The sequence below is a fragment of the Hemiscyllium ocellatum genome, chromosome 42 (genome assembly GCF_020745735.1).
Source record: "Hemiscyllium ocellatum isolate sHemOce1 chromosome 42, sHemOce1.pat.X.cur, whole genome shotgun sequence".
In the NCBI taxonomy this organism is placed as follows: Eukaryota; Metazoa; Chordata; class Chondrichthyes; order Orectolobiformes; family Hemiscylliidae; genus Hemiscyllium; species Hemiscyllium ocellatum.
This window is the reverse complement of record NC_083442.1, coordinates 29,802,397-29,827,993: the sequence shown is the minus strand read 5'-3', so window position 1 is coordinate 29,827,993 and position 25,597 is coordinate 29,802,397. Positions and strand designations below refer to the sequence as shown.

Below are 25,597 nucleotides of genomic sequence, written 5' to 3'. Positions count from 1 at the left end.
GGAGGGGCGGCCTTACCTTTCAGTATATCTCTCGCTGACTTGGCCTGTTCAAAGTTAGCCCTGTTGCTCTTGGCAACCAATAACTTCAACTCCTCTGCCCTGGAGAGGTACTGAGTTACCTAGCAACAATTAAAAAGAAAAAGTAAATGTGAAGGATAGCCAGGCAGATTTCATATGGCTTGGAAGCCAGAATAGGCCTTTCAGCCCCTCAAGCCTATCCCACCATTCATTAAGATCATGACGTCTTGGTTCAATAAGACTCTAAGACCTGGTGGCTGTTCAATGCCCCTCCAAATGAGAACAGGGTCTCTTGAAATTGTGGAAGCACGCCATTCGACCCATTGAGTCCACGCTGACCCTCTGCAGAACATCCCGCGCAGACCCTGTTACCCTGCACTTCCCTGGCCAATCCACCTAGCCTGCACATCTTTGGACTGTGGGAGGAAACCGGAGCACCAGGAGGAAACCCTCGCAGGCATGGGGAGAACACGCAAACTCCACACAGTTGCCCAAGGCAGAACTGAACCCTGGTCCCTGGCACTGAGGCAGCAGTGCTAACTGCTGAGCCACTGTGGCTGCCCCTCAAGTTCCTCAATCTTTTTGAAGTAAATATTCAGCATTCCACTTGGTATAACACTGTCCCCTGTTTTGGTGCAAATTTACAGCAAATTTCACACCATCATTATAACACAGTGTCACAATAAATCGCTTATCGACTTCATGTTGGTGAACAGCTTCTAACTTTAAACCAGTAACACGGGCTTCTACAGGCACAGAGGAATGTTTAGAGAATGATGGCACACTGAATGCTCATGAGTGAATGGGTCAACGTGGTCAGAAGTTACATTTGGGAGTGCACGATCATTGGAACTTGTGAAAAATCCATAAGTCCTGGCTTGGAGCTTGTACTTGTCAAAGTGGAACTGCACAAGGGGAGGCCATATTGGGAGTCATGTGCCCAGTTCTGGTCCCCTTGCTTGAGGAAGGATGTAATTGCATTGGGGGCAGTTTGAAGATGGTTTGTTAAATTAACTCCAGAGTTGAGAAGTTTGTCTTATGAAGGGTGGTTGAGCAGTTTAGGTCCATATTCCCTGGAGTGTAGAAGGATGAGAGGAGGTCTGATTGAGACGCTAAAGAGGGCTGACAAATGACATGTAGAGAGGATGTTTCCCCTTCTGGAGCAATCTAGAAGAAGAGGTCTTAGTTTTAAGGAGAAGAGGTAACAGATTTAAACCAGACTTCTCTCAAAGGGTTGCGAATCTGTGGCATGTGGGGAAGCTGGCACAGTGAGTAGGAAGTAGACAGATTTTTAATTCAAGAACTATGGGGAGTGGCAGGAAATTAGAGGCAAGGCCAAGAATGAGAACAGCCACTATCGAGGTAAATGGTGCAGCAGACTCGACGGGCTGAATGGCCTACTCCTGCTCCAAATTGTTGGTGAATCAAAAAGCAATGTCGATGAGTGGACATGGGGCTGAAAGATACAGGCAGCAGAGATTTGACATGAGATTTAGGTTGCGGTGGGGGGTGGGGAGGCTGTACAAAAGGGAAGGGAATCCCACCATGAGCCACTCCCAGAAAGCAATTTGCAACTCCTCTCTTACCTTTGACCTGATGGCTGCCTTCCGTCGTCGGTCTGATTCATCTAAACGCATCAAAGAAGAAATACCACACCGAGATTAGCAGAACAGTGCTCGCAGCTGCCGTTCATATACAACGCAGAATTCATCGCCAGTGCAGGTCTCATCAGAGGGAAGTGAGTCTGGGTGGGTTACTCTTCAGAGGGTCGGTGTGGACTGGTTGGGCTGAAGGGCCTGTTTCCACACTGTAGGGAATCTAAGCTAATCTAATCTAATCTAATCTACTCTAAATCTTGTGATGGTGAGTGTACTGCGTTCAAGGCCTGGGGAGGGGAGAGGGGAAGGGACTGGTTCAATAGTAATCTCAATAAAAGGAAATTGCATAAACACATTAAAAGACAACTATACACTCTCAGCCTGCAATCGCTAACTTCTGTATTATATTTCTGCTTTGAGTTTGAAGTGACCCTGTGGGAGGTAGGTTAGCTCAGCTGGCTGGATGGCTGATTTTTGCAGTGCAGTATGACACCAACAGCGTAGGTTCAGGTCTCACACTGCCTGAGGTAGCTGCAATGGTCCCTGCTTTTTATTCCTGCATGGTGACCCTCAAGTAAAAACTCACCACCAGTCGTCTCTCTATGTCTCTAATCAGAGAGCTGTCCTCTGGGCCTGTGGCACCTTTACCTGTGTTGTAGTTTTTCAGATTTACTTTGCAGATGTTGATTGTGTTTTGATTACTTCAAGCAATTCATCAGATCAGCGGTAAGATTATTAACTGTGAGTCAGATTTTTTTCCTTGCTGGCCAAAGTAGGGAAGATTCAAGTAGATTTTTTTTAAGATTAGATTCCCTACAGTGTGGAAACAGGCCCTTCGGCCCAACAAGTCCACACCGACCCTCCGAAGAGTAGCCCACCCAGACCCATTCCCCTATCCCATATTTACCCCGACTAATGTACCTAACACTATGGGCAATTTAACATGGCCAAATCACCTAACCTGCTCATCTTTGGACTGTGGGAGGAAACTGGAGCATCCGGAGGAAGCCCACGCAGACAAGAGGGGGGAATGTGCAAACTCTATACAGACAGTCGCCCAAGGCAGGAATCAAATCTGGGTCCCTGGCGCAGTGAGGCAGCAGTGCTAACCACTGAGTTTGAGTAATGTTTATTCTTCCTGAACTTTGTTACAATTAATTTGCTCACAATTTGACAACTCTTGAATTACAAGGCAGGACAGTGAATTGCCTAGCACATGGGTTGGCCAACGATGGAATGAGGTCAGGTGATGGAGTTCGATTGATAATTTAGCACATCATTCGGCATCAAATCATTCCTGTTACATTCAAAGCTCTGGACTTAAGTGAGACTCTGCAAGGAATCCTCACACCTGATGTTTGCAGTACTGTGGAGGAAGAATAAAGGCGGTCTAATTGGAAAGCTCTTTCAGAGATCAGCAATGTTACAAGGGCTGAATGGCCGCTTTTTCCGAGAGCAGGTGACCCCCACCCACCGCCACACCCTGAGCCTTTTCAAACAGCTTCATGGAATAATGGCCGTGAGATAGCAATATATACTTTTTTTTTAAAAATTCACTTGTGGGATATAGGCGTCACTGGCTGGGCCCAGCATTTATTGCCTGTCCCTAGTTGCCCCTGGAGGTGGTGGTGGTGACCTGCTTTCTTGAACTGCTGCAGTCCATGTGCTGCTAGGGAGGGCATTGCAGGATTTGATGCCGTGAAGGAGGGTTCAGGGATGATGTTACTAAAAGGTGCTTAAGGTTTAAGAGAGGATTTGCTCAGGCAGAGCTACGGTGTTCTGCTGGGAGAGTCTGGGACAACGGGATAAGCTTATAATCCAGTTCATTCAGGAAACATTCTTCCACACAAATGGGGGCGGGGGAGGGCACAGAAGTTAGATACTGCCTCGATTATTAATTGCAAATCTATGATCAATTCAATTTTACTTATGCAGGTGACCCTGGGAGTTAAGATGCAGATCAACTCAATGGGTCTCCTCCTATTGGTAACCAAACAGGCAGGGTCATAGCAAGTTCTGTCCTAAAGGCAATGGGGTCGGAGTCAGAGAGTGCTCACTATATGGTAAGCCATGGCTACAGGACAGAGCAGGAAGGACTCACAGTGCAGCGCAGGAACAAAGTACTCCAGTGACTTGCAATAGAGGGAGAGAGCAGAAGACAGGTCCCCCGACTGATCCTTCTTCACAGCATCCACAACCAACGCAGTCTGAAAGACAAACAGGAAATCAGTAAAAACATAATGAGATAGAGATTGCGGGGGGGGGGGGCAACAGCACGAGGGGGAGAGGCGACATGAAGGTCAGGACAGAAAGACACAGGGAAGGACAGTTGCAGTTTTAAAGTTGTGTTGCAAAGGAGAAGGGTGAGGCAGAGGTGTTTAGGGACAGCATTGCACAGCTTAGGGCCCAGGCAGCAAGACATGATCACTACCAGCTGAGCAATGGAAAATGGGGGAGCCCACAGTGGTCAGAATTGGAGGAGCACAGACATTTCAGAGGATAGTGCAGCTGAAGGTGGTGATGGAGATAGGAACGGGGCGTAGGAGCCGGAGGTGGTGACAGAGATAGGGAGGGGATGCAGAGACTGGAGGCGGTGACGGAGATAGTGAGGGGGTGTAGGGACTGGAGGCGGTGATGGAGACAGTGAGGGGGTGCAGTGACTGGAGGCGGTGACGGAGATAGTGAGGGGGGGTAGTGACTGGAGGCGGTGACGGAGATAGTGAGGGGGGGTTGTGACTGGAGGCGGTGACAGAGATAGTGAGGGGGTGTAGGGACTGGAGGCGGTGAAGGAGATAGTGAGGGGGGGTAGCGACTGGAGGCAGTGATGGAGATAATGAGGGGGCGCAGGGACTGGAGGCGGTGAAAGAGATAGTGAGGGGGTGTAGGGACTGGAGGCGGTCACGGAGATAGTGAGGGGGCGCAGGGACTGGAGGCAGTGACAGCGATAGTGAGGGGGTGTAGGGACTGGAGGCGGTGAAAGAGATAGTGAGGGGGTGTAGGGACTGGAGGCAGTGACAGAGATAGTGAGGGGGTGTAGGGACTGGAGGCAGTGACGGAGATAGTGAGGGGGGTAGGGAATGGACGAGATAGGGTCACAGAAGCTTTTGAAAACAAGGACGTAAATTCTAAAATGAAACGCCTGCACAGGGAGACTCCGAGCTGAAGGTAAACTCTGCTGAGGTATCGGAGGTTACCCTGAAGGAGTCACACTGCGGGGCTGTGACGGATGAACACCCTGTTCCCTTTAAACCGTGGAAACATGGTGTTAACGTGAAGCAGCCAAGAACAGCCCCAGTGCATTCACATACCGCCTTCTCCAGGCTCTCTGCACTCGGCATGTGATCCAGGTCCACAAACGGGTGCGTAAAGAATTCCTCAAAGGTTATTCTCCGTTCCGGATCCCTCACTAGCAGCCGGAGCAGTAAATCCCTGCATTCTCTTGAGACACGGGTGCCTGGCGGAAGCTGAAACCAAAACAGGAAACAGTAAACATTCAGAAAAACGTCAAGGAATTACCCTGGAGCAGAAAGACTGCGGGAGGAGACATGCAACAATGTATTGCACCTCGTCACTAAATATTGTGTTTGCAGTTTCAAAGTTGTATCAATTCAGGACAAAATGGTAAGTTTTAAAACAGTTCAAATCAGATTAGATTACTTAGTGTGGAAACAGGCCCTTTGGCCCAACAAGTCCACACCGACCCACCGAAGAGCAACCCACCCAGACTCATTCCCCTACATTTGCCCCTTCACCTAACATCAATTCACCTAATCTGCACATCTTTGGACTGTGGGAGGAAACCGGAGCACCCAGAGGAAACCCACGCAGACACGGGGAGAACGTGCAAACTCCACAAGACAGTCGCCTGAGGCGGGAATTGAACCCGGATCTCTGGTGCTGTGAGGCAGCAGTGCTCACCACTGAGCCACCATGCCGCCTTTGGTTCCCTGTTATGAAATGATTAACAATGTATAAATGGCAAGATTAACTCTGTTTATTCTGATTGGGGGGGTGGAATTCGATATTTGTCAGAACTCCAAGGATAATTACTCTGCTCCTCTTCCAAATAGAGCCCTGGGATCTTTCACAACCACCTGAACCTGATCTAAAGTCTCACCCCTGACAGTGCAGCACTCCCCCAGCACTGCACTGGAGTGTTGACTCTGGTTTTTAATGTGCTCAGCTCCCTGGAGTGAGATTTGAACCCAGAGCTACTTGACTCAAACTGAGCCACCGAGTTCCTACAAACATTTTGATTGTGCCGGTACAGACCCTTACGAATGTGGTTTACATCACAGCAAACTCCATAGGGACTGCTAAGCATGGTGGGCACAGCAAGATTCCACAAATGTGACCAGATATCTACATCCAGAGAGGGTTGATAGGAATAAACATTTCCTTAGCGGAAGAGTCAATTACCGAGGGACGGGGTGGCGGGTGGTCACTGATTTAAAGGGCAGGAGGTTTAACCGCCCAATTGGGAATCTGGAACTCACTGCCTGGAAAGGTGGTTAAGGCAGGAACCAGCACAACATTTAAAGGATTAAGAGAATCACCTGAAATGTCATAGTAGACAAATGACGGCCAAACGCTAGGAAATGGAATTAGGGTAGATAGGTGCACGAGGACTGGTGTGGACATGATGGGCTGAAAGGCCTCTTTCCATGCTGTAAAACTCAAATAAATTTTCTCTTGACGTGTTGGTGATGCAACACGTGGCTGAGCGACTTGATCGTTAGGGACCAGTCTTCAGCGTTGGAATCTGCCACTCGGACCAAGTCTGGTCCCAGCTGCAGCTGAAGGGAATGCGCCGGCTGTCACCAATCGGTGATGTCTGGTGAACTGGGGAGGTGGGGTTGTGGGTAAGGGGCCCCGCAGGGTTGGGTGTTACCCACGGTCAGTCAGATTGTAACCATGGGACAGATCCCTCAGACTGGTACTGTAGAAACCCTGAATTCAGCTACAGATGAGACCATTCATACTTGGGCTCCATTGGCCCAGCAGTAATGTCCCTGCCTCGGAGTTGGAAGACCACGGTTTAAGTGCTACTAGGCATATGCCTTGATACGTCTGAACAGATTGACTAAAAGTATCCAGACCGTCCACAATTTAAACTACATCTTTGACTATCCGTGTACGAGAGTGCCACCTTGTGTCAGGATGTGAAATAGGTCGAGAAGCTAGTTTCCCACTTAGCTTTATTGTCATGTGCACTGTTGTGAAAGGTTTACAATGTAGTCACTAATGGTGCCATCTTAGGTACGAGATACCTGGATACAGATACTCATAACTGAAAGAATACTAAAGTCCAGCAGTGGCTCAGTAGTTAGCGAAGCTGCCTCACAGCACCAGGGACCCAAGTTCAATCTCATTCTTGGATAACTAACTATGTGTGCAGAGTTCGCACTTACTCCCTGGGTCTGCAAGGGTTTCTGCTGGGTGCTCTGGTTTCCTTCCACAGTCCAGAGATGTGCAGGTAAAGTGGATTGGCCAAACTAAATTGCCCCATAGCGGCCAGGGATGTGTCGGTTAGGTGCGTTAGCCTGTGGGAAGTGCAGGGTTAGGTGAGTTGGGTGTTCCGGACCTGTTGGGCCGAATGGACTGTTTCCTCACTGCAGGTATTCCATGACATTATGATAAGAAAACAAAGGTACTCGAATTATAGCTCTTTTCACCCCAGTCCGTGCCAGCACCAAGCCTCCACTGGGTCATGTCTCCAGACCACACTGGCTTTCAAAGCTTCGGTCTGGGACTCGACACCCCCATTCCCTCTGAGTAAGGTTAGATTAGATTAGATTAGATTCCCGACAGTGTGGAAACAGGCCCTCCATCCCAACCAGTCCACACCGACCCTCCAAAGAGTAACCCACCCAGACCCATTTCCCTCTGTAATGCACCTAACACTATGGGCAATTTACCATGGCCAATTCACCTAACCTGAACACCTTTTGACTGTGGGAGGGAACCAGAGCACTTGGAGGAAACCCACGCAGACACAGGGAGAATGTGCAAACTCCACACAGCCAGTCGCCCGAGGCTGGAATCGAACCTGGGACCCTGGAGCTGTGAGGCAGCAGTGCTAACCACTGAGCCACTGTGCCACCCATTAAAGGTAAAAAAAAGTTTGAAAAGAAATACTCCAGGAAAAAAAGAGAGAGGAGCTTTGGCTGGAGGATTCTACTCTGCTACCACCTTCATCGTCAAATGCTCAAGAGATGGCGAAACCTGTTTCCGATAAAGCAGCCAATTAGTGTTTAAATACGAGGTGTTTAAAATGATTTAATGGTGGGAAACATTTGGTCTGATAGAAGCATACAAGTTTCTGAAATAAGTGGAGGACACTAACACAGGAGGTCTGGCAGTGTTGCCGGAGAGAGAAACAGAGCTATCGATTCTGCTTCAGATATTAAGAGGACTGGAAAAAAACGACAGAACCTAGAGGCAAACCATTGCTTCACCCGGAGTGTGGTTCGGGCCTTGGACAGTGAGGGGAGTAGGCGAAGGTGAACGAGCAGCTCTGTCCTCACATGGGAATGTGACACGCTGAAGGGGGGAGCGAGGAGGAGGAGGAACGAAGAGGCAGTTTCTGAGGAGAGGGCGTCTCAGAGAGAAGATTCTGGAGACTGGATGGAAAGGAAGATTCAGAACAGATTCGACAGGGCAAGTGTTGAGAGAGATTGTTGCTGCTGATCAGGGAATTTACAACACGGGACGGTCTCACAATAAGGAGCCAATTATTCGAATCAGAGGTGAGCAGAACTCAAAAAGGTCGTGAACTTACAGGGGGAGGCAATGGCTCAGTGATATTATTGCTGGACTGTTAATCCAGAGACCCAGGTAATGTTCTGGGATCCTGGGTTCAAATGGTAGAGGATAGAAATTGAGTTCAATAAATATCTAGAATTAAGAGTCTAATGATGACCACAAATCTATCAGAAAACTCCATCTGGTTCACTAACGCCTTCAGGGAAGGAAACTGCCATCCTTACATGATCTGTCCTACATAAGATTCCAGACCCTCAGCAATGTAGTTGACTCCTAACTGCCCTGGGGGCAATTAGGGATTGGCTGCCCAGTGGTGCCCACCTGCCATGAATGAATAAAAAAATTCTCCACTCCCGAGGGTAGGGAATACTCCACTGTTGAAGGATAGGACAGATCAAGCCTTGTTCGTACAGTGTTGAGATTCGATGGGCCGAATGACTTATTGCTTTCATTGTGTTTGCTCTTGCGGACGTGGCTTGAAAATGTGAGCAGGGTCATTCAGGGGAGGTCAGGGACATTCTCCTGGAACTTGCTCTCCCCAGTAAATATCATTGAGGTAGCATGTGCAGGGAGGGTCAATTAAAAGTTTCAATAGCAGTTTTTGTTTGTTGGTTAGGGATTTTAAAGGTGATTGAACCGAGGTGGGTGGGTGCAGTTGACATTCAGTTCAGCTCAGATTCACTTTAAAGTGACTGGGCTGAATGGCCTCCTCATGTTCCTAAGTTGCTGTAATTCTCTCTGTGTAGCCCAGACTCTTTACCCAGTTGCTCGTGTATCACTGACTGGCATGAGACAATGTCTCCAAATGTTGTTCTGGCTGTTCCTGCCTTGAAGACTAGGTGGGTCTGAGCTCGGGATTCCCAAGGTCCCCGGGTTTCCTCGAGGTTTCTGCTGCGTTTTCGTGGCAGCCTGGTTGATCTGGCCCAGCCTGGAACTACTTTCAGTGGCTCTGATGGCTGTTTTCATCAGCGTTGGTCTGTGTCTCCCTTACAGCAGCTTCAGTCTGTGACTCCATGCAGCATTTTCTTCGGCATCGTGGTGGGTCCAGCTCAGGATTCCAACTGGGATTGGCTCCCTGAGCCCAGAGTCTAGAAATGGACCAAGTGAACTTTGTCTTCTATTCTCTTTCATTAAAATTTCTTTTTCATTTTTTATTATTATGGTGGAAGGACTATCTTTCTGAACTTTTTACTTTGTCATTTCTCTAATTTATTAGTATGATTTCTCTAATTGATTAGCATAGGGTGGCACAGTGGTTAGCACTGCTGCCTCACAGCGCCTGAGACCCGGGTTCATTTCCCGACTCAGGCGACAGACTGTGTGGAGTTTGCACGTTCTCCCCGTGTCTGCGTGGGTTTCCTCCGGGTGCTCCGGTTTCCTCCCACAGTCCAAAGATGTGCCGGTCAGGTGAATTGGCCATGCTAAATTGCCTGTAGTGTTAGGTAAGGGTTAAATGTAGGGGTATGGGTGTGTTGTGCTTCGGCGGGTTGGTGTGGACTTGTTGGGCTGAAGGGCCTGTTTCCACACTGTAAGTAATCTAATCTAATTTAATCTAATTTTGTGCTTCTGTTGGCCTGTAATGCTGGCCATCTTAATTTTTCTAGTTTTTTTTCTAAAAGCTTGGACACAAGGAACTGTACCTCAGTAGCTCTGTACCTAAGCTGGCGCCAGGAGAAGTTGAAAACTTTTGACAGTACTCACATGAGTACGTGACAATATAGCCCATCCAATGGGCGGCATGGTGGCACAGTGGTTAGCATTGCTGCCACACAGCGCCAGGGACACAGGTTCAATTCCAGCTGTAGTTTGCACATTCTCCCCATGTCTGCGTGGGTTTCCCCGGGTACTCTGCTTTCCTCCCACAATCCAAAATTGTGCAAGTCAGGTTAATTGGCCACACAAAATTGCCCACAGTGTTAGGTGCATTAGTCAGAGGGAAATGGGTCTGGGGTTGGTTACTCTTCAGAGGGTCGGTGTGGACATGTTGGCCCGAAAGGCCTGTTCCCCACTGTAGGGAATCTATTCAATTCAGTCAACAGGCCTACATTTAGCCCTTTTGACTGTTCTGAACTACCTGTTAAACACAGCAAAGTCAGAGATGGCTGGGGAATTATTAGTGCTAATTTCAGCCTCACACTGAGGAGCTGTGATAAGCAGTCATGGCTGTGTGAGACACTCAAAAGACTTAAGCAATACATTCACACTCATAATGGTGTGAACAAGGCAAGTGTTACCCTTGCAGTGTAACCTTGTGCAGGAATTAACTGAGGCACTATAAACACAAAGAAAGGTGCGATATACACTTCCTGCGCAATGTGCAGTGGCTCTGCAGTTAGCACACTTGCCTCTGGTGCAGTAGGTTGTGAGTTCAAAACCCCCTCCAAGAGCGCACAGAGTTTCCTGATGTCCAGTTTCAATATATTATATCGAAACAAACACGACAAGAATTGGAGAGGAAGCTGAATAAACATGAGGCAGAAAGGAACGGATGCTTCTGCTGATAATGTGGGAGGCAACATGCATGGAGAATATAAATAGCCTGTAAAAGTGGAGCTGAAATGGCCTAGTTCTGTTGATGGGAACTTGCTGTGTACAAGTTGGCTACAGCATATCCTACCATCTAACCTGGATTACACGCTGAAAGTACAGGTAGCTCTTCTACAGTTCTTGTGCAACCCTGTGTTCTAGATAAATCATGCTTGTGTTTGATTTTACCTTTTGTGCCAAGAGATGTTTACAGGGATTGGTGCAAGTGTTTGGAACAGCATCATTAAGTTGGGGATAATCTGTTGGGTTTTTGGGTAAGTTAAGTTACTCTGGAGTCTGTTCTCTTCTATGATTTGGTAATCTTTAAAATAACTTCTGTTTTGTTTAAAACTAAGTGGTTTGACCAGCTGCATCACTCCTGGACTATCTGCTTCACGCCTGCTTAAAACAACTGACAAAATTAGAGTCTGGGCTACTTTCTTGAAATGTTTTTAGGGGTCCATAACTCAGTCCATGCCGACTATGATCACAAACTAAACTCATCCCCACTGCCTGCGCTTGGCCCATTTCCCTCCAAACATCTTTTATCCATGTACTTATCCATCAATGTTACTGTGTCAAAATCCTGGCTCTTGCCCCCTAACAGCACTGTGTGGGTGCACCTACAGCCCAAGGGCTACAGCAGTTTAAGGCAGTGGCTCATCACCACCATCTCTGGGGAAGTAGGGATGGGTAATAAAAACTGGCCCAGCCAGCGATGACCACAATCCAGGACACATCGACATGGCTGGGAGACACAAACAAAGCAGATTCAACTGGTCGACTTGAAACTCCATATCCCATTCTGAAAACCCTGTTAATCATCCGAATTAGATACTGCAGGTCCTATTCTCCTTACAACCCACTCACTCCTCCCAAACTCACCAGGAAGTTGCTACATTGTGCTTAGATTCTCGCCTTCACGTTCAATGCACTCCTTACCCCCGTTCTGTAGCCACCTCCTGATCTCCTGTCATGACCTCACCCTCTTGGACAGCCCCAATTCCCAGCAAGACACCCCCGCCCCTTCGCTGTACTTTCACATGCCTGGAAGACTCCTGCCCCCACCCTCAACACCACACCCCCCCCCCCTACATTCTTCAAATCCGGCAGATCTGATAGCAACTGTGCTGAACTGAAGATTCTTCTACATGAAGTCACACTGGACCTGAAACACTAACCCAGTTTCTCTCTCTCCAAAGATGCGGCCAGACCTACTGAGCTTCTCCAGCAACTTCTGGAGCATTTCCCATTTCCAGCACATGCAGCATTTTTCCTTTACTCCTTTGAACTTACCTCCATGTGTTCCCCACCCCACCTCCCTCATACCTCTGACTGATAACTCTCCTGGGAATCACCCCCAGGGGATATTTTATGGTGCTATGTAAAAGCAAGTTGTTGTTGCCACTTCCCCAGCCTGTGAAAATACACATTACCCTGGCGGCGTCCACGGTCACCCACCTCAATGGCCTTGTTGCTGCGGATTTTCTCCTCCAGCTCAGTGAACGATTTTGATGCGAAGGGCGGGCGTCCGAACAAAGTCTCTGCAGGAAGGGTTGCCAGAGGAGAGCAGGGTCAATGAGGCTCCTTTAACTACACCCCACCCCGTCACCATAAAAGGACCATCGTGAGTCCTTATTACAATAGGGACCTGGGTAGTAGGCCAGACCACGTAAGGGCAGCAGATCTCAGAATCGTAGAATATTTATAGTATGGAAACAGGCCATTCAGCCTATTGAGTCCACACTGACCATCTCCCCACCAACCCCACCACCCCCAACCCTATCCCTGCAACCCTGCATTTCCCATGGCTTACCCACCTATCCTGCACCTCCCTGGACGCTACGAGGTAATTTAGCATGGCCATTCCACCTGACCTGCACATCTGTGGGAGTAAACTGGAGTACCCGGAGGAAACCCACACAGACATGGGGAGAATGTGCAAACTCCAGACAGACAGTCGCCCGAAGCTGGAATCGAACCTGGGTACCCAGCGCGGTGGGTCAGCAATGCTAACCACTGAGCCATCGTGCCATCCCCATTGCTCAGTGTAACCTTTGACACTTACTCCTGAATTGTTATATTGTTTCTTTTTACAAAGGGTCCTCCCATCCAGTCAGAAACCATTGACGTGTTCCATACTCTTAACTCCTTCCTTCCCCCTCTCCTCTCCCAATCTCCCCCAGGACCCCAAAACTGTGCGATCCCTTTACCTTCCTTTTCTCTTCCAAAGCCTATGTGAACAGAAACCCATTGAGCCTTCAAAGTAGAGAGAGAAAAAAAAAGAGGGTAGTCTAGCAACCCAAAGAGCCAGGATAAGGCTCTGGACAAGCCAGTTCAAATTGCACCACTGACAACTGATGGACTTCAAATGAATTGATGAGACTAGCTTTCAATTCCAGATTTCAGGAATTGAAAACTAGTCTCATCAATTCATTGTTTGCCATAACCTTGGCTCTCTAATGTCACCTGGTCTTGACCTACATGTGACTCCAGACCAACAGCAATGAGGGTGACGTTTGAATGGCCCAGGGAGACTCTCCAGGGCCAACGAGGGATAGGTATAAAATGGTCTTGCAGGTGACACCCTGCAGAAATAAAAAAAAAACTGTACAAACCAGATGGTTTTTACAACAATTGACAGTTTCATGGTCTGTATTAGACCAGCTCTTTATTCCAGAAGTTTCAAACTGAATTCAAATTTCATACCGTGATGGAATTCAAACCCAGAGTATTAGCCTGGAGCTCTGGATTACTAGCTCAGTGACGTTGACACTACGCCACCACTTTCACTACACCTTCCCTTTATCCCTTCCACACATTATTTAAATATCAGCAGTCACACGACACCAGGTTATAGTCCATCAGGTTTATTTGAATTCACAAGCTTTCAGAACACTGCTCCTTCGTCAGGTGAAGGTAGAAGGTCAGACTTCAACTGACAAAGGGGCAGTGCTCCAAAAGCTTGTGGATTTCAAATAAACCTTTTGGACTATAACCTGGTGTCAGGTGACTGCTTAACTTTTCCACCTCAGTCCAACACCAGTACCTCCACACCATTCTTTTGAATCTAGGCAACCCAGTCACTGATGATGGGCTTTTGCCGAAACGTCGATTTTCCTGCTCCTCGGATGCTGCCCTGACCTGCTGTGCTTTTCCAGCACCACTCTAATCTTGACTCTAATCTCCAGTATCTGCAGTCCTCACTGACTGCTGTTAAATAGGCATCCACTTTATAATCACACAGCAGCTGAGGTTACCTTGAAGGACTCTCCTTCTCAACCTCTCCCCTCACCCGAGGCATGATGACCCTCAGCTTAAACCACCAACAGTTGTCGGTAATGAGAGAGAAAGAAGATGGATGATCTGGTAAGAACTATGGCAACTTTTATCCCAGATCCCTCTCAAGTTTGTACATCTCAATCGAATCTCCCCTCAGTGTCCCCCCGTCTTCCCTTCGATAGCTGTGGTGATCCCCTGTTCCCTCTTTCGTTCAATCACACCTTTTCTGTCATGAGTCTTTGTGTAAAGCTGAAACCAGGAATCTCTATTCCTGTTGCACTCGGACACTTTTAAACGGAGGACCCTCTGGAGTGATGGGACTCCAGAATTCACCAGAATTCCCCCTTCCCCTGCCCCAGGAAGTGCCAGCCGACATCGCGGACTCACCGTACAGGATGACGCCCACTGACCACAGATCCACACGAGCATCGTACTGTTGGCGACACACCATCTCTGGTGCCATGTAGAGTGGGGATCCACGCAGAACGTGCTTCTCGTCCCAAGGGGACATGTGCTGAGCAAAGCCAAAATCTGCAGCAGACACAAGGAACCAGATTATCGCTGGGTGGGACCTTCCAAAAAGGGCAGAGCAGTTTTCATTCTTGACACAAACGCTGCACGGATGCAGCGTAAGAACACGCGATTGCATTTACATAGCGCTTTCAATGTTGTTTCCCTGGAGGGTTATTACACAGCGGGCCACCTAAGGAGATACTGTGACAAATGACCCATCGAAGAGGTTAACAAAATAAAAAGAGGCAGAGGGAGGGAGTGAGGTGGCAGGAGAGGGAGATGGAAAGATAGAGGGGTGGGGTGGAGCAAGAGAGGGGACAGAAAGGAGGGCAGAAGCAGAGGGGGATGGAGGGAGAAAGGGGCAAAGCAAAAGAGGGGTGGAATGAGGGGGACCAGAGCAATAGGGAGAAGGGGCAGAGGGAGAGAGGGTGGGAGCAAGTGGGTGGGCAGGAGGGATTGGCAAAAGAAGGGGTGGGGAGATCAGAGGGGAGGGCAGAGAGAGGGGGAGGGGGAGGGGATGGGAGGGCAGAGGGCAAGTGAATCTGGTTCTGAGAGACTTCCAATTGCTGATGACACAAAGTTTATCGTTTAGAAATGTTGTTTCGAATGAGATGTTAAACCCAGATCCCAGCTGCCCCATCGGGACAACGTACATCATCCCAAGGTCACTCTGAGGTCAGTTTTCCCGGGTGTCCTGAACAGTTCGTTTATAGTTTGACAGGATGTGGCCATCACTGGCCAGCATTAGCAGTCCGCCCCCTTTAACTGCCCCAGCAAGCCACCTCAGAGGGCAGGTGAGAATCAACCAGCAGGTCTGGAGTCACGTATAGGCCAGGCTGGGTAAGGACAGCAGATTTCCATCCTTAAAGGACACTAGTGAAGCAGGTGGGTTTTTAGATCAATCTGAAATTCAATTCCAGAGTTACTCATTGAATTAACATTCTACTATCTGTGGTGGGATTTAAACCCATGTCTTCAGGACTTGGGCATTGTGAGATGGCAGAAGGTGCTATATAAATGCAGGTCCTTCTTCGCTTTAAACTCCGACCTTCATTGCAATTTAGGAAATACAGCGTTGGGGGTGGGGAGTAGGGGGTGGGCTGTAGGATAGAGGAGAGTCCGAGTTAACTCACCAGCAAGTTTGAGGTGAGGGGTGCTCCGGGAACTGACCAGAATGTTCTGTGGTTTCAGATCGAGGTGAGAGATGTTTCGCTCGTGGAGGTACTGGAGAGCTGATGCTGAGAGGGGAGGAGAGGGAGAAAGAAAGAAAGAAAGAAAAGAGAAAAGCAGCTGATCCATGGAGTCCGTAAACATTTTCGTAACTTCTAGCATTAACAATAACATCTTTGTAAAGTTCACAGGTTAATGCTGGGGCTCCCACAGAGCTCAGAAAGATCTCAGATGAATCTTGACTTGGGTGCATACAGTATACTGCTAGAAGCCTTAAATGAGAACAGAAAAGCTGAAGTAATGCACAGTGCTGCACTGTCAGAGGCAATACAGCATTAAATGCTCAGGCAGGTAAAGGAGATCGTACTATTCCAAATAGGACTAGGGTCATTCTGAGGGATCCCAGGCCAATGTTTATCCCTCCATTAACATAATTGGCAGACCAATCTCTGTGCAACAGAATGTTGATCTAATTGCCTTTTCCTCCCCAAAAAATTGCATTTATATAGCAATTTTCACATCCCAAAGTGCTTTACAGCAAATGAGGTGCTTTTGAAGTGTGTAAAGGTTACAGCAAAGTCACCACGGTCCAGAGGACCATTGAGCTGCTCTCTTAGGCAAAAGCGGTGATTGGTGGTGGTTCCACCTGAGGGTTGGACCTTCATGGGAACATCAGTCCAGGTGGAACTACCCTTTTGAAGTCAGTATTGTAATGTAGGAAACATCAATATGCACATAGCAAGATCCCACATACAGCTATATGGGGATAGCATGAACTTCTATTGTAGTCAGATTGATTGAGGGATGGATCTTAGAATTCCTAAAGTATGGAAGCAGGCTATTTGGCCCATCCAGTTCACACTGACCCTCCAAAGAGCATTCCACCCAGACACATCCCCGTACCCTTGTAACCCTGCATTTCCCATGGCTAATCCACTTAGCCTGCACTTCTTTGGATGGTGGGAAGAAAACAGAGCACCTGGGCGCGCTCCGTGCAGATATGGGGAGAATGTGCAAACTCCACAGTCGCCCAAAGGTGGAACCGAAACTGGGTCCCTGGTGCTGTAAGGCAGTACTAACCACTGAGCCACTGCGCCACCCTGTGTTGGAGAAATATAAACCTTTTTCGTTGACAGGTACCAAGGAATATTTGCCACGACAACTCTTCTCACGGTTTGGGGTGAGAGTTTAGAAAGATGACACCTCCAACAGTGCAGCACTCCCTCAGTGCTGGCATGATAGTGTCAGGTGCAGTTTTCTGCTCTCACCTCTGGAGTGGGAGTTGAACTCTCAACCTTCAGATTCCAATGAGAGTGCTACCCTCCGAGCCAGGGGGAAGCTGATGCTCTCATTGCCCGTGAAGCACTTTGGAACATCCAGTGGACGGGAAAGGCAATATGGCAACCCAGCTCCCGTGGCCTCTTACCCAGCTGCTGAAGAAAGCGCCTGGCCACTCCTTCGGGAAGCACCCTGCGAGTGCGGATGAAGTGGGAGAGATCGCCGCCAGCACAGAATTCCATGATCAGGTAAATGTTCTCGCTGTCCCACTGTTAGGGTCAAGGTCAAACCGCACGTTAGAAACGACTGCAACCAGAAGTCTATAATATCTCCACCTCACCGAACCCCACACCTCCACAAACCGGATTGTCTGGCTACCCGGAATATTCCCAAACTATTCCGCGGGGAAGGGAAGGGCCCCTGGTTACGGTCTGGACCCCTCTGACTCGCACAGGGCAGTGACAGAGAACCATAGAATCCCTACAGTTTGGAAAGAGGCCGTTCATCCCATCGAGTCTGCATCAACCTTCCGAAGTGCAGCACACATAGACCCAATCCCCCAACCCCATCTCTGTACCCCGCATTTAGCATGGCCAAACCATGCATCTTTGGACCTTGGGAAGAAACTGATGCAGACACTGAGAGAATATGCAGATTGTTGCCCAAGGCTAGAATTGAACCCGGGTCCTTGGTGCTGCAAGGCAGCAGTACTAACCACTGAGCCACCATAATCGCTCATCCGATTCCATGATTCACAATGAGAGATTACTTCAGTGGATGATTACCACCTATTACCTACATCTCTCTAGCTGGAATACTGAAGTATTTTGTTTATTGATTGTAAAAATATTGGAGGTTGGAGGGGTTAAAAAACCCTATTCCATCAATAGGTTACAAAGAGTCTGTTCCTCTTCCAACTGGCTAACTGGCAGGGTACTGAGGGTGGTCACATAGTAAAACCTCCAGGAATACTCCCAACCCAAGTTGGCAACTCAAGTCTCTGATTGCCAGTCAAGGAATAGGCCAGGGCTTTAATATTGGTTTCTGTGTCCCATCAGTCACGGCCCCTGCCCCCACTTATCAAGGATCACCCAGTCACTCTTCCCTGAGTGTACATGGTGGTTGGGAGACAGGGATAGAATCTGCCATTCTCCAATTTCCCTCACCTCATTTCAACAAGGAACCCCAACACAGGTCAGACCAGATGGTAGGAAAGGCAATACTGCTGCTCAAACAAAATCACACAGAGGTAAGAGACCGACACACAGCCACTACCACAACCAAGAGAGAGAATCACATACTGACAAAACCATAGCCAAGACACTGACACAAACACAATCAAGACAACAGCACAACCATAAGACTCTAAACACACACACACAGGCAGTAACACGCGTACAGATGACAGTGCAGACAAGACAAAGGCATACAAAATAGAAGCAACAAGAGACTTTCTGGTCCGCTGAGCCTGCTCTACCATTCAATATGATCACGGCTGATTTCCTATCTCAATGTAATCCCCCTGCTCCCTCCTCATATCCCTTGACACCTTTTGTATTTCAGAATCAATTTATTTCTTAAATATATTCAGTGAGTAATAGAATAGAATCCCCTACATTACGGAAAGAGGCCACTTGGCCTGTTGAGTCTGTACCGAACTTCCAAAGAGCCTCTCATCTTATTCGTGTAACCCCACATTTACCTGCATATCCCTGAACACTGAACAATTTAGCATGGTCAATCCATACAACCTGCACATCTTTGGACTGTGGGAGGAAACCAGAGCACCCGGAGGAAACCCACGCAGACACGGGGAGAATGTGCGAACTCCACACAGACGTTCATCCAAGGGTGGAATTGAACCCCGATCCCTGCTGCTGTATGGCAGCAGTGCTAACCACTGAGTTGCTGTTCTTTCCCCTCCACTGCCTTCTGTGGGGTAAAACAACACAGTTCACTACCTTCTGAGTGAAAAACAATCATTTTAGTCTCAAATATCCCATAATCCGAGACAGTGACCCCTTGTTCCAGAAATTCCCCCACTCCAGCTCCCAATCAAAAGGAACATCATCTATGTATTCCGTTTGTGCACCCCTGTCCGAATCTTATATATTTCACTAAGAGTCATACAGCAGGGAAACAGATCCCTTGATCCAACCAGTCGATGCCGACTACAATGGCACACAATACTCCAGGTGTGATTCTACCTAAGCCCTGCACAGCTGGATGACAATTTCCTTGCTCTTGAACTCCAATCCCTTGGCAAAGAAGGCCAACATTTTATTTACCTTCCTAACTGCTTGTTCCATCTGCATGTCTGCTCGCACTGACTGGTGTACCGTTCTCTTTTTTACAGTGCTAGACTGAGATGTGTCAATCATTGTTTAAATAATATGCTTATTCTTTTTTCCATACCAAAGTGGATTACTTCACACTTAGCTGCAACGTACTGCATCTGCCCACTCACCCAATATGTTGAAGTTACCTTGAAGCCTCTTCACTTCTGCCTCATCTCTCAATTCCTTCTAGTTTTATATCATCAGCAAACTTGGAAATATCAAATTTAATACCTTCATGTAATTCATTGTTATATAGCGAATAGCTGGACCCAATCACTGATCCCTGTAATAATCCACGATCACTGCTTTCCACTCCACTTCCACTGCTCCTTGTAAGACCGAAAGAAACTACAGAGAGCTGTGAACACAGCCCAGTCCACTAAGCAAACCAGCTTCCCATCCATTCACTTCATCTACACTTCCCACTGCCTTGCAGTAGTAACCAACACAATCAAAGACCCCTCGCACCTTGGGTATACTCTCTTCCACCCTTTTCTGTCAGGCAGAAGATATAAAAGTTTGTATACACGTACCGATTAATTCAGGAACAGCTTCTTTCCCACTATTATCAGACTTTTGAATGGTCCTCTTTAATGTAAATCTCTCTTTGCACCTTGTCTATGGCTGTAACATTGTACCCTTTACTCTGTTCTGTTACCTAATGCACCTGTATCGTGTTATCTGCCTGTAAAGCATGAAAGACAACACTTTTCACTGCACCTTGGTACACACGATGGTAGTAAATCAAATCACTCCGAAACCCACCCTTATTTATTCCCACTCTCAGTTCCCTGCCTGCTAACCAATTCCCAATCCCTGTTGCTCCTTCACCCCATTCCATGTGCTTCGATCTTACACACTTGCTTCTAATATGTGGGATTTCAGCAATAGCTTCCTGGAAATCCAAAAGCATCACATCCTCTACCTATTCCTCTTGTTATAACCTCAAGATTGCAGCAAAGGGGTGTGTGTGCACGAGAGAGAGAGCGCCATATTTACAGCCAAAACACATGAACACACTGACACACACAGACAAAACAGCCAAGTCAGACAGATAAAAGGTACATTGACACTGTCAGACACACCGCCTGCCTTTCTCACACACACACAAGAGAAACAAAATGCCACTGGAAATCAGATAGAAGCAAGCTGTCAATATTCAGCGAGTCTGTTTAAACAGCCTCTGCAATGTTAAGGCTACTCATGAGAGAAGCTCAGAGGAAAGGTGATGGAATCCCTGTGTTGATGAGTGAAGTTACTTATCCAGCCCTGTTAGTATTATAAAGACATCCACTTTCAGACTCTGCTCATACACACTTGAAAATCCTTCAGCTGCACAATATGAGGATGCCTGACCGTCTTCAAGATTTCGATCTCAGTCAGCAGGTTCTCCACCGAGGCTTTGTTCAAACTTTTTTTACTCACACACTTAATGGCCACGACCTCACGACTGTTCACCTGTTGGAATACAGCAGGAACCACTTTAGAGGAACAGTTTCAGTATAGAGCGACTGTGCAAGTGAGATGCACTTGCAATGAGCAACAATGAAAGCATTCTTACATTGGTGCAAGTTATCCAGTTACAATCAAGGGGTGTGCCCATTTTATCACTATTTGCACTAACAGGGAGGTGATGAGGTCGTGGCAATGTTATTGGACTATGGCACCCAGAGGTTCAGGCAAACGCTCTGGGGACTTGGGTTCAAATCCTGGTGGAATTTAAGTTCAATTAATAAAATGGTGGAATATAAACCTGTGTCCAGTTCTGGTCTCCCTGTTATATTAAGCAAGGATATTAAGCCAGAGATGGTTCAGAAGAGATTTGCCAGGGTGTTGCTGGGGAAGAAGGGTTTGAGTTATAAAGGAGAGGCTGGATAGAGTCATACAGCACAGAAAAAGACCCTTTGCTTCACCTCGCCCATGCCGATTTTCCTATGATAAACTAGTCCCATTTGCTGTGTTTGGCCCATATACCTCCAAATCTTTCCAATTTATGTACCTGACCAAATATCTTTATAACGTTGTAACTGTACCTGCATTCACCAATTCTTCTGCCAGTTAAGACAGGTTAGGACGTTTTTCCAATGGAGTGTTAGAGGTCGAGGGGTGACCTTATTGAGGTTTATAAAATCATGAGGGGTATAGATAAGATGAATGCAGGTTTTGTTTCCCTAAGTTAGGGGACTTCAAGACTAGGGGGCATATTTTTATGGTGAAAGCTGAAGGATTTAAAAAAAGACATGAGGGGCTTTTTTATTTTTAAAACACAGGGAGTGATTTGCATGTGGAATGAATCTCCAGAGGAAGTGGTGAATGCAGGTACAGTTACATCATTTAAAAGACAGTTGGATAAATACATGAATACGAAATGTTTGGAAGGATATGGGCCAAGCACAGGCAGGCAGGGCTAGTTTAGTTTGGGATTACGGTCAGCTTGGACTGGTTGGACTTAAGGGTCTGTTTCTATGCTGTATCACCACTCTCCAGAATAGTGACCAAAACAACTATAACAGATGGTGATAGATTCACTAGTGTTCTTCTGCTGCCCTTACCCAGTCTGGCCTAGATGTAACTTCACAGCCAGGTGATTGCTTTTAACTACCCTCTGAAATAGGTGAGCAAACCACCCAGTTCAAGACCAAACATGGACGGGCAAAAAATGCTGGTCTTGCCAGCAACGTACACATCACATAAAAAAAATGAAATAATATTCTGAACACAGCACCGATCATCACCTTTATAGTGCGTGTCCCCACAGGAATAAAAAAAAAATTCCTGGTTAGAAGTTCAATAGGCAGTGCTCTCATTTCTGAATCAGGAGGTCATCAGTTCAAATCCCATTCCAAATAATCTAGGCTGCAGCAACACTAAAGCACAGGATTGCAGAAATCAGAACTAAAGACAGAGAATGCTGGAGAAACTCAGCAGATCTGGTTGCATCTGTGGAGAGAGAAACAGTTAAAAATTGCACGTGGAGCGACCTTTTGTCAGAGCTGATATCCCCTTATATATTGAACTGACAAAGTTCCATTGCAATCCAGAAACCTTAACTCTGTTTGTATTCACAGATGCAGTGTGGCCAAGGCCGGTTGACAGAAGGGTTTGGTTTAATTTCAATCTCAGCAGCAGCACTGCAGCAATGCCAGTTTTCAAATGAGATGTTTACTCTCTCAACTGCCTGTAAAAAAGGTCCCACAAGACATTGTCAAGGGCAAGATAGATCTTTCCACGGTGTCAAGGCCAATATTCATCACTTGCCATAAAAATGTCATAAATATTTTAGTATAAAGCTGTTTGGGACATCCTGAAGTTCCAGATGAATGCAAAATACTCTTTTCTATTCTCTCAGCTATTACCAATATATTTTAAATGATCATACAATTAAAAGTAGGGCCTTGGGTATTGTAGAACAGAGAGACTAGGGGTTTGGGTACATAATCCTTTGAAGTTTGCATGACATGTAGACAGGGTGGTTAAAAATGCATTTAGTACAGTTGCCTTTATTGCTCAGACCTTTCAGTACAGGAGTTAGGACGTTTTGTTGAGATTGTACAGGACGTTGGTGGGGCCTCTTCTGGAGTACTGTATCCAGTTCTGGGCACCCTGTTACAGGACGGATATTATTAAACAGAGGACAGTTCAGAAAAACAGTTACCAGGATGTTGCCAGAATAGAGAGTTTAAGTTATAAGAAGTTTGGACATGTTTAATAGGACCATAGGAGGTTGAGGGTTGACCTTATAGATATTTATAAAATAATCAGGGACATAGATAAGGAGAATGGTAGATATCTTTTCCCTAGGGTAGGGTGTTTCAGGACCAAGGGGCATATTTTTAAGGAGAAATATTTTAAAAAGACATGAGGGACAATTTTTTTAAAAAACACGAAGTGCTTCATCTGTGGAATGAACTTCCAACAGAAGTGGTGGATATGGGTATGTTTACAATGTTTAAAGTCATTTAGTTAAGGTACATAACAATAAATGTTTGGAGGGATAATGGCCAAGCGCAGGCAGGTGGGACTGGTTTAATTTGGGATTATGGTTGGCATGGACTGGTTAGACCAAAGGGTCTGATTCCATGCTGTTTGACTTTATTACCAGGTTCAAAACAGAACTGCACAATGCTGAAGATATCAAGTCAGTTTATACTTCAACCTGTGTTTGACTGAAGCAGACAGGGCCATTCACAGTCTGATACCATCGTCAGGTTGGACAGTTAGGGTCAATTTAAAGTTTTAAACAGCATAGATGAAATAAACGTAGATCACAGGGTTTGTGAAGGTTTGTAGCTCAGGTTGAGGTTTAGAGTGTAGGTTTGATATCCAGACATTTCATTACCTGGCTAGGTAACATCATCAGTGGCAACCTCCAAGTGAAGCAAAGCTGTTGTCTCCTGCTTTCTATTTATACCTTTCTCCTGGATGGGGTTCCTGGGGTTTGTAGTGATGTCATTTCCTGTTTGTTTTCTGAGAGGTTGATAGATGGTATCTAGATCTATGTGTTTGTTTATGGCGTTGTGGTTGGAGTGCCAGGCCTCTAGGAATTCTCTGGCATGTCTTTGCTGGCAAATGACATCACCACAAACCTCAGGAACCCTATCCAGGAGAAAGATATAAATAGAAAGCAAGAGACAACAGCTTCGCTTCACTTGGAGGTCGTCACTGATGATGTTACCTAGCCAGGTAATGAAACATCTGGATATCAAACCTACAGCTCAGTGAGCAATTCTACACCCTAAACGTAGATCAGAACTTCACTTTAATTCAGGCCATTAGGACAAGCAAGACACAAAAGACCCTGCATTCATACAGCGCTTTTCACATCCTCAGTATTGCCCAAATTGCTTCACAGATAGGGAACAAGTTGTTCTGGCAATATACACACAGCAAGATACAAGGCCCATGAACAAGATGAAAACACAATTAAGCTTTGGTGGTGCTAGCCAATGTTTCTACATAAAACACTGTGGGGTCTTTCAGATCCTAAGCAGGTAAAGAGATCCCACATGCCCAGTTCCATCCCAGTAATAGACCAGTTGAGAAGTACTTCTAAAAATACTAGATCAACACCAAAGGGAGACAAATAAATGGAAATAACTTAAGTGATACAGGTGCCTCGATCAGGCTCTCACCTGTGATACATGTGCATGTCGGTTGTACACACAGGTGCTCCCACCAGAGGTACAGGTGGCCCCCACCAGGCTCTCACCTGTGATACAGGTGCATGTCGGTTGTACACACAGGTGGCCTTACCAGTCACGCATACATCTGGGTCGTACACAGATACTCTGACACAGCTCTCAGCTTCTGATCTGTTGTTATAGGTGCAGGTGTCCCTCAGTCCCTCTCATCTTTGGCACAAATGTCTTTTGGCTGTACAAACTGAAGCCCCTATCAATCTCTCACCTGTGGCACAGGTGCAATAAACACACTCACTCCTCGCACTGCTGCTATATCTGAGGTCACCCGTACGAGTCTCTCATCCCTGGCACAGATGTCTTTAAGTTATACAAACAGATGTCTCCCTACCAATCTCTCAGCTTCAGCACTGATGTCCTGACTCGTTTCTCACCTGGTGCCGCTGCACAAACTCCCTGCCTGACTGAAAACTGCTCACCTTTCTGTAGGCTTTGTATACAGTGGCGTAGGTACCACTGCCCAGTTTCTCTGTGAGAATGAACTCCTCTAGTTTGGGTGGAGCGCAACCAGACGCCATCCAGTAGCTCCATTCAAGGGGGGGTTCGAGACCGACCGAAATATAAAAGGAGGGAAGGTAGAGAACTCAAACCAGAGATTAATCCTCAAACTCCACCCACCACTTTCACTTTGCAAACTAACCCTGGTCACCCAGCCACCAACAGCAACTTCCTTCTCTGACAAAGAAATGCTTCCGGGGGGCTGGGAATTGCGATTAAAGGCACACTGCTTGCAATAAACATGCAACTGCATTTACTACACTGAAGAATGTTGTGTTTAATTCTCTCAAATGCGACGTTCTATCTTTCGTAACATTTTCTGTTTTGCGGCACGCTTCTCAATTTGCGTTGTGCAACTTAAATTCCGGATGACCGCTGCAGAATTTACAACGCAAAGCTGGAACCAGCAACG

The 25,597-nt window shown here is 46.9% G+C and overlaps 1 protein-coding gene across 2 annotated transcripts in view; it reads right to left on the bottom strand.

Moving 5' to 3' along the window:
* ulk3 (unc-51 like kinase 3) overlaps window positions 1–25,336 on the bottom strand; it is a 49,875-nt gene extending 24,539 nt beyond the window's left edge. Inside the window, exons 1-10 of one of the 2 annotated variants that reach the window (XM_060853584.1) lie at window positions 25,107–25,336; window positions 20,807–20,947; window positions 17,299–17,419; window positions 15,836–15,940; window positions 14,577–14,720; window positions 12,369–12,451; window positions 4,925–5,080; window positions 3,718–3,823; window positions 1,605–1,645; window positions 17–119 (exon numbers count right to left, since the gene is read on the bottom strand). In XM_060853584.1, the coding sequence (XP_060709567.1) occupies window positions 17–119; window positions 1,605–1,645; window positions 3,718–3,823; window positions 4,925–5,080; window positions 12,369–12,451; window positions 14,577–14,720; window positions 15,836–15,940; window positions 17,299–17,419; window positions 20,807–20,947; window positions 25,107–25,205 (1,099 nt within the window). In that variant the 5' untranslated portion in view covers window positions 25,206–25,336. The remainder of the gene's footprint in view (window positions 1–16; window positions 120–1,604; window positions 1,646–3,717; window positions 3,824–4,924; window positions 5,081–12,368; window positions 12,452–14,576; window positions 14,721–15,835; window positions 15,941–17,298; window positions 17,420–20,806; window positions 20,948–25,106) is intronic. The other variant, XM_060853585.1, reaches the window with a different exon arrangement.
* Window positions 25,337–25,597: the final 261 nt, after the last annotated feature.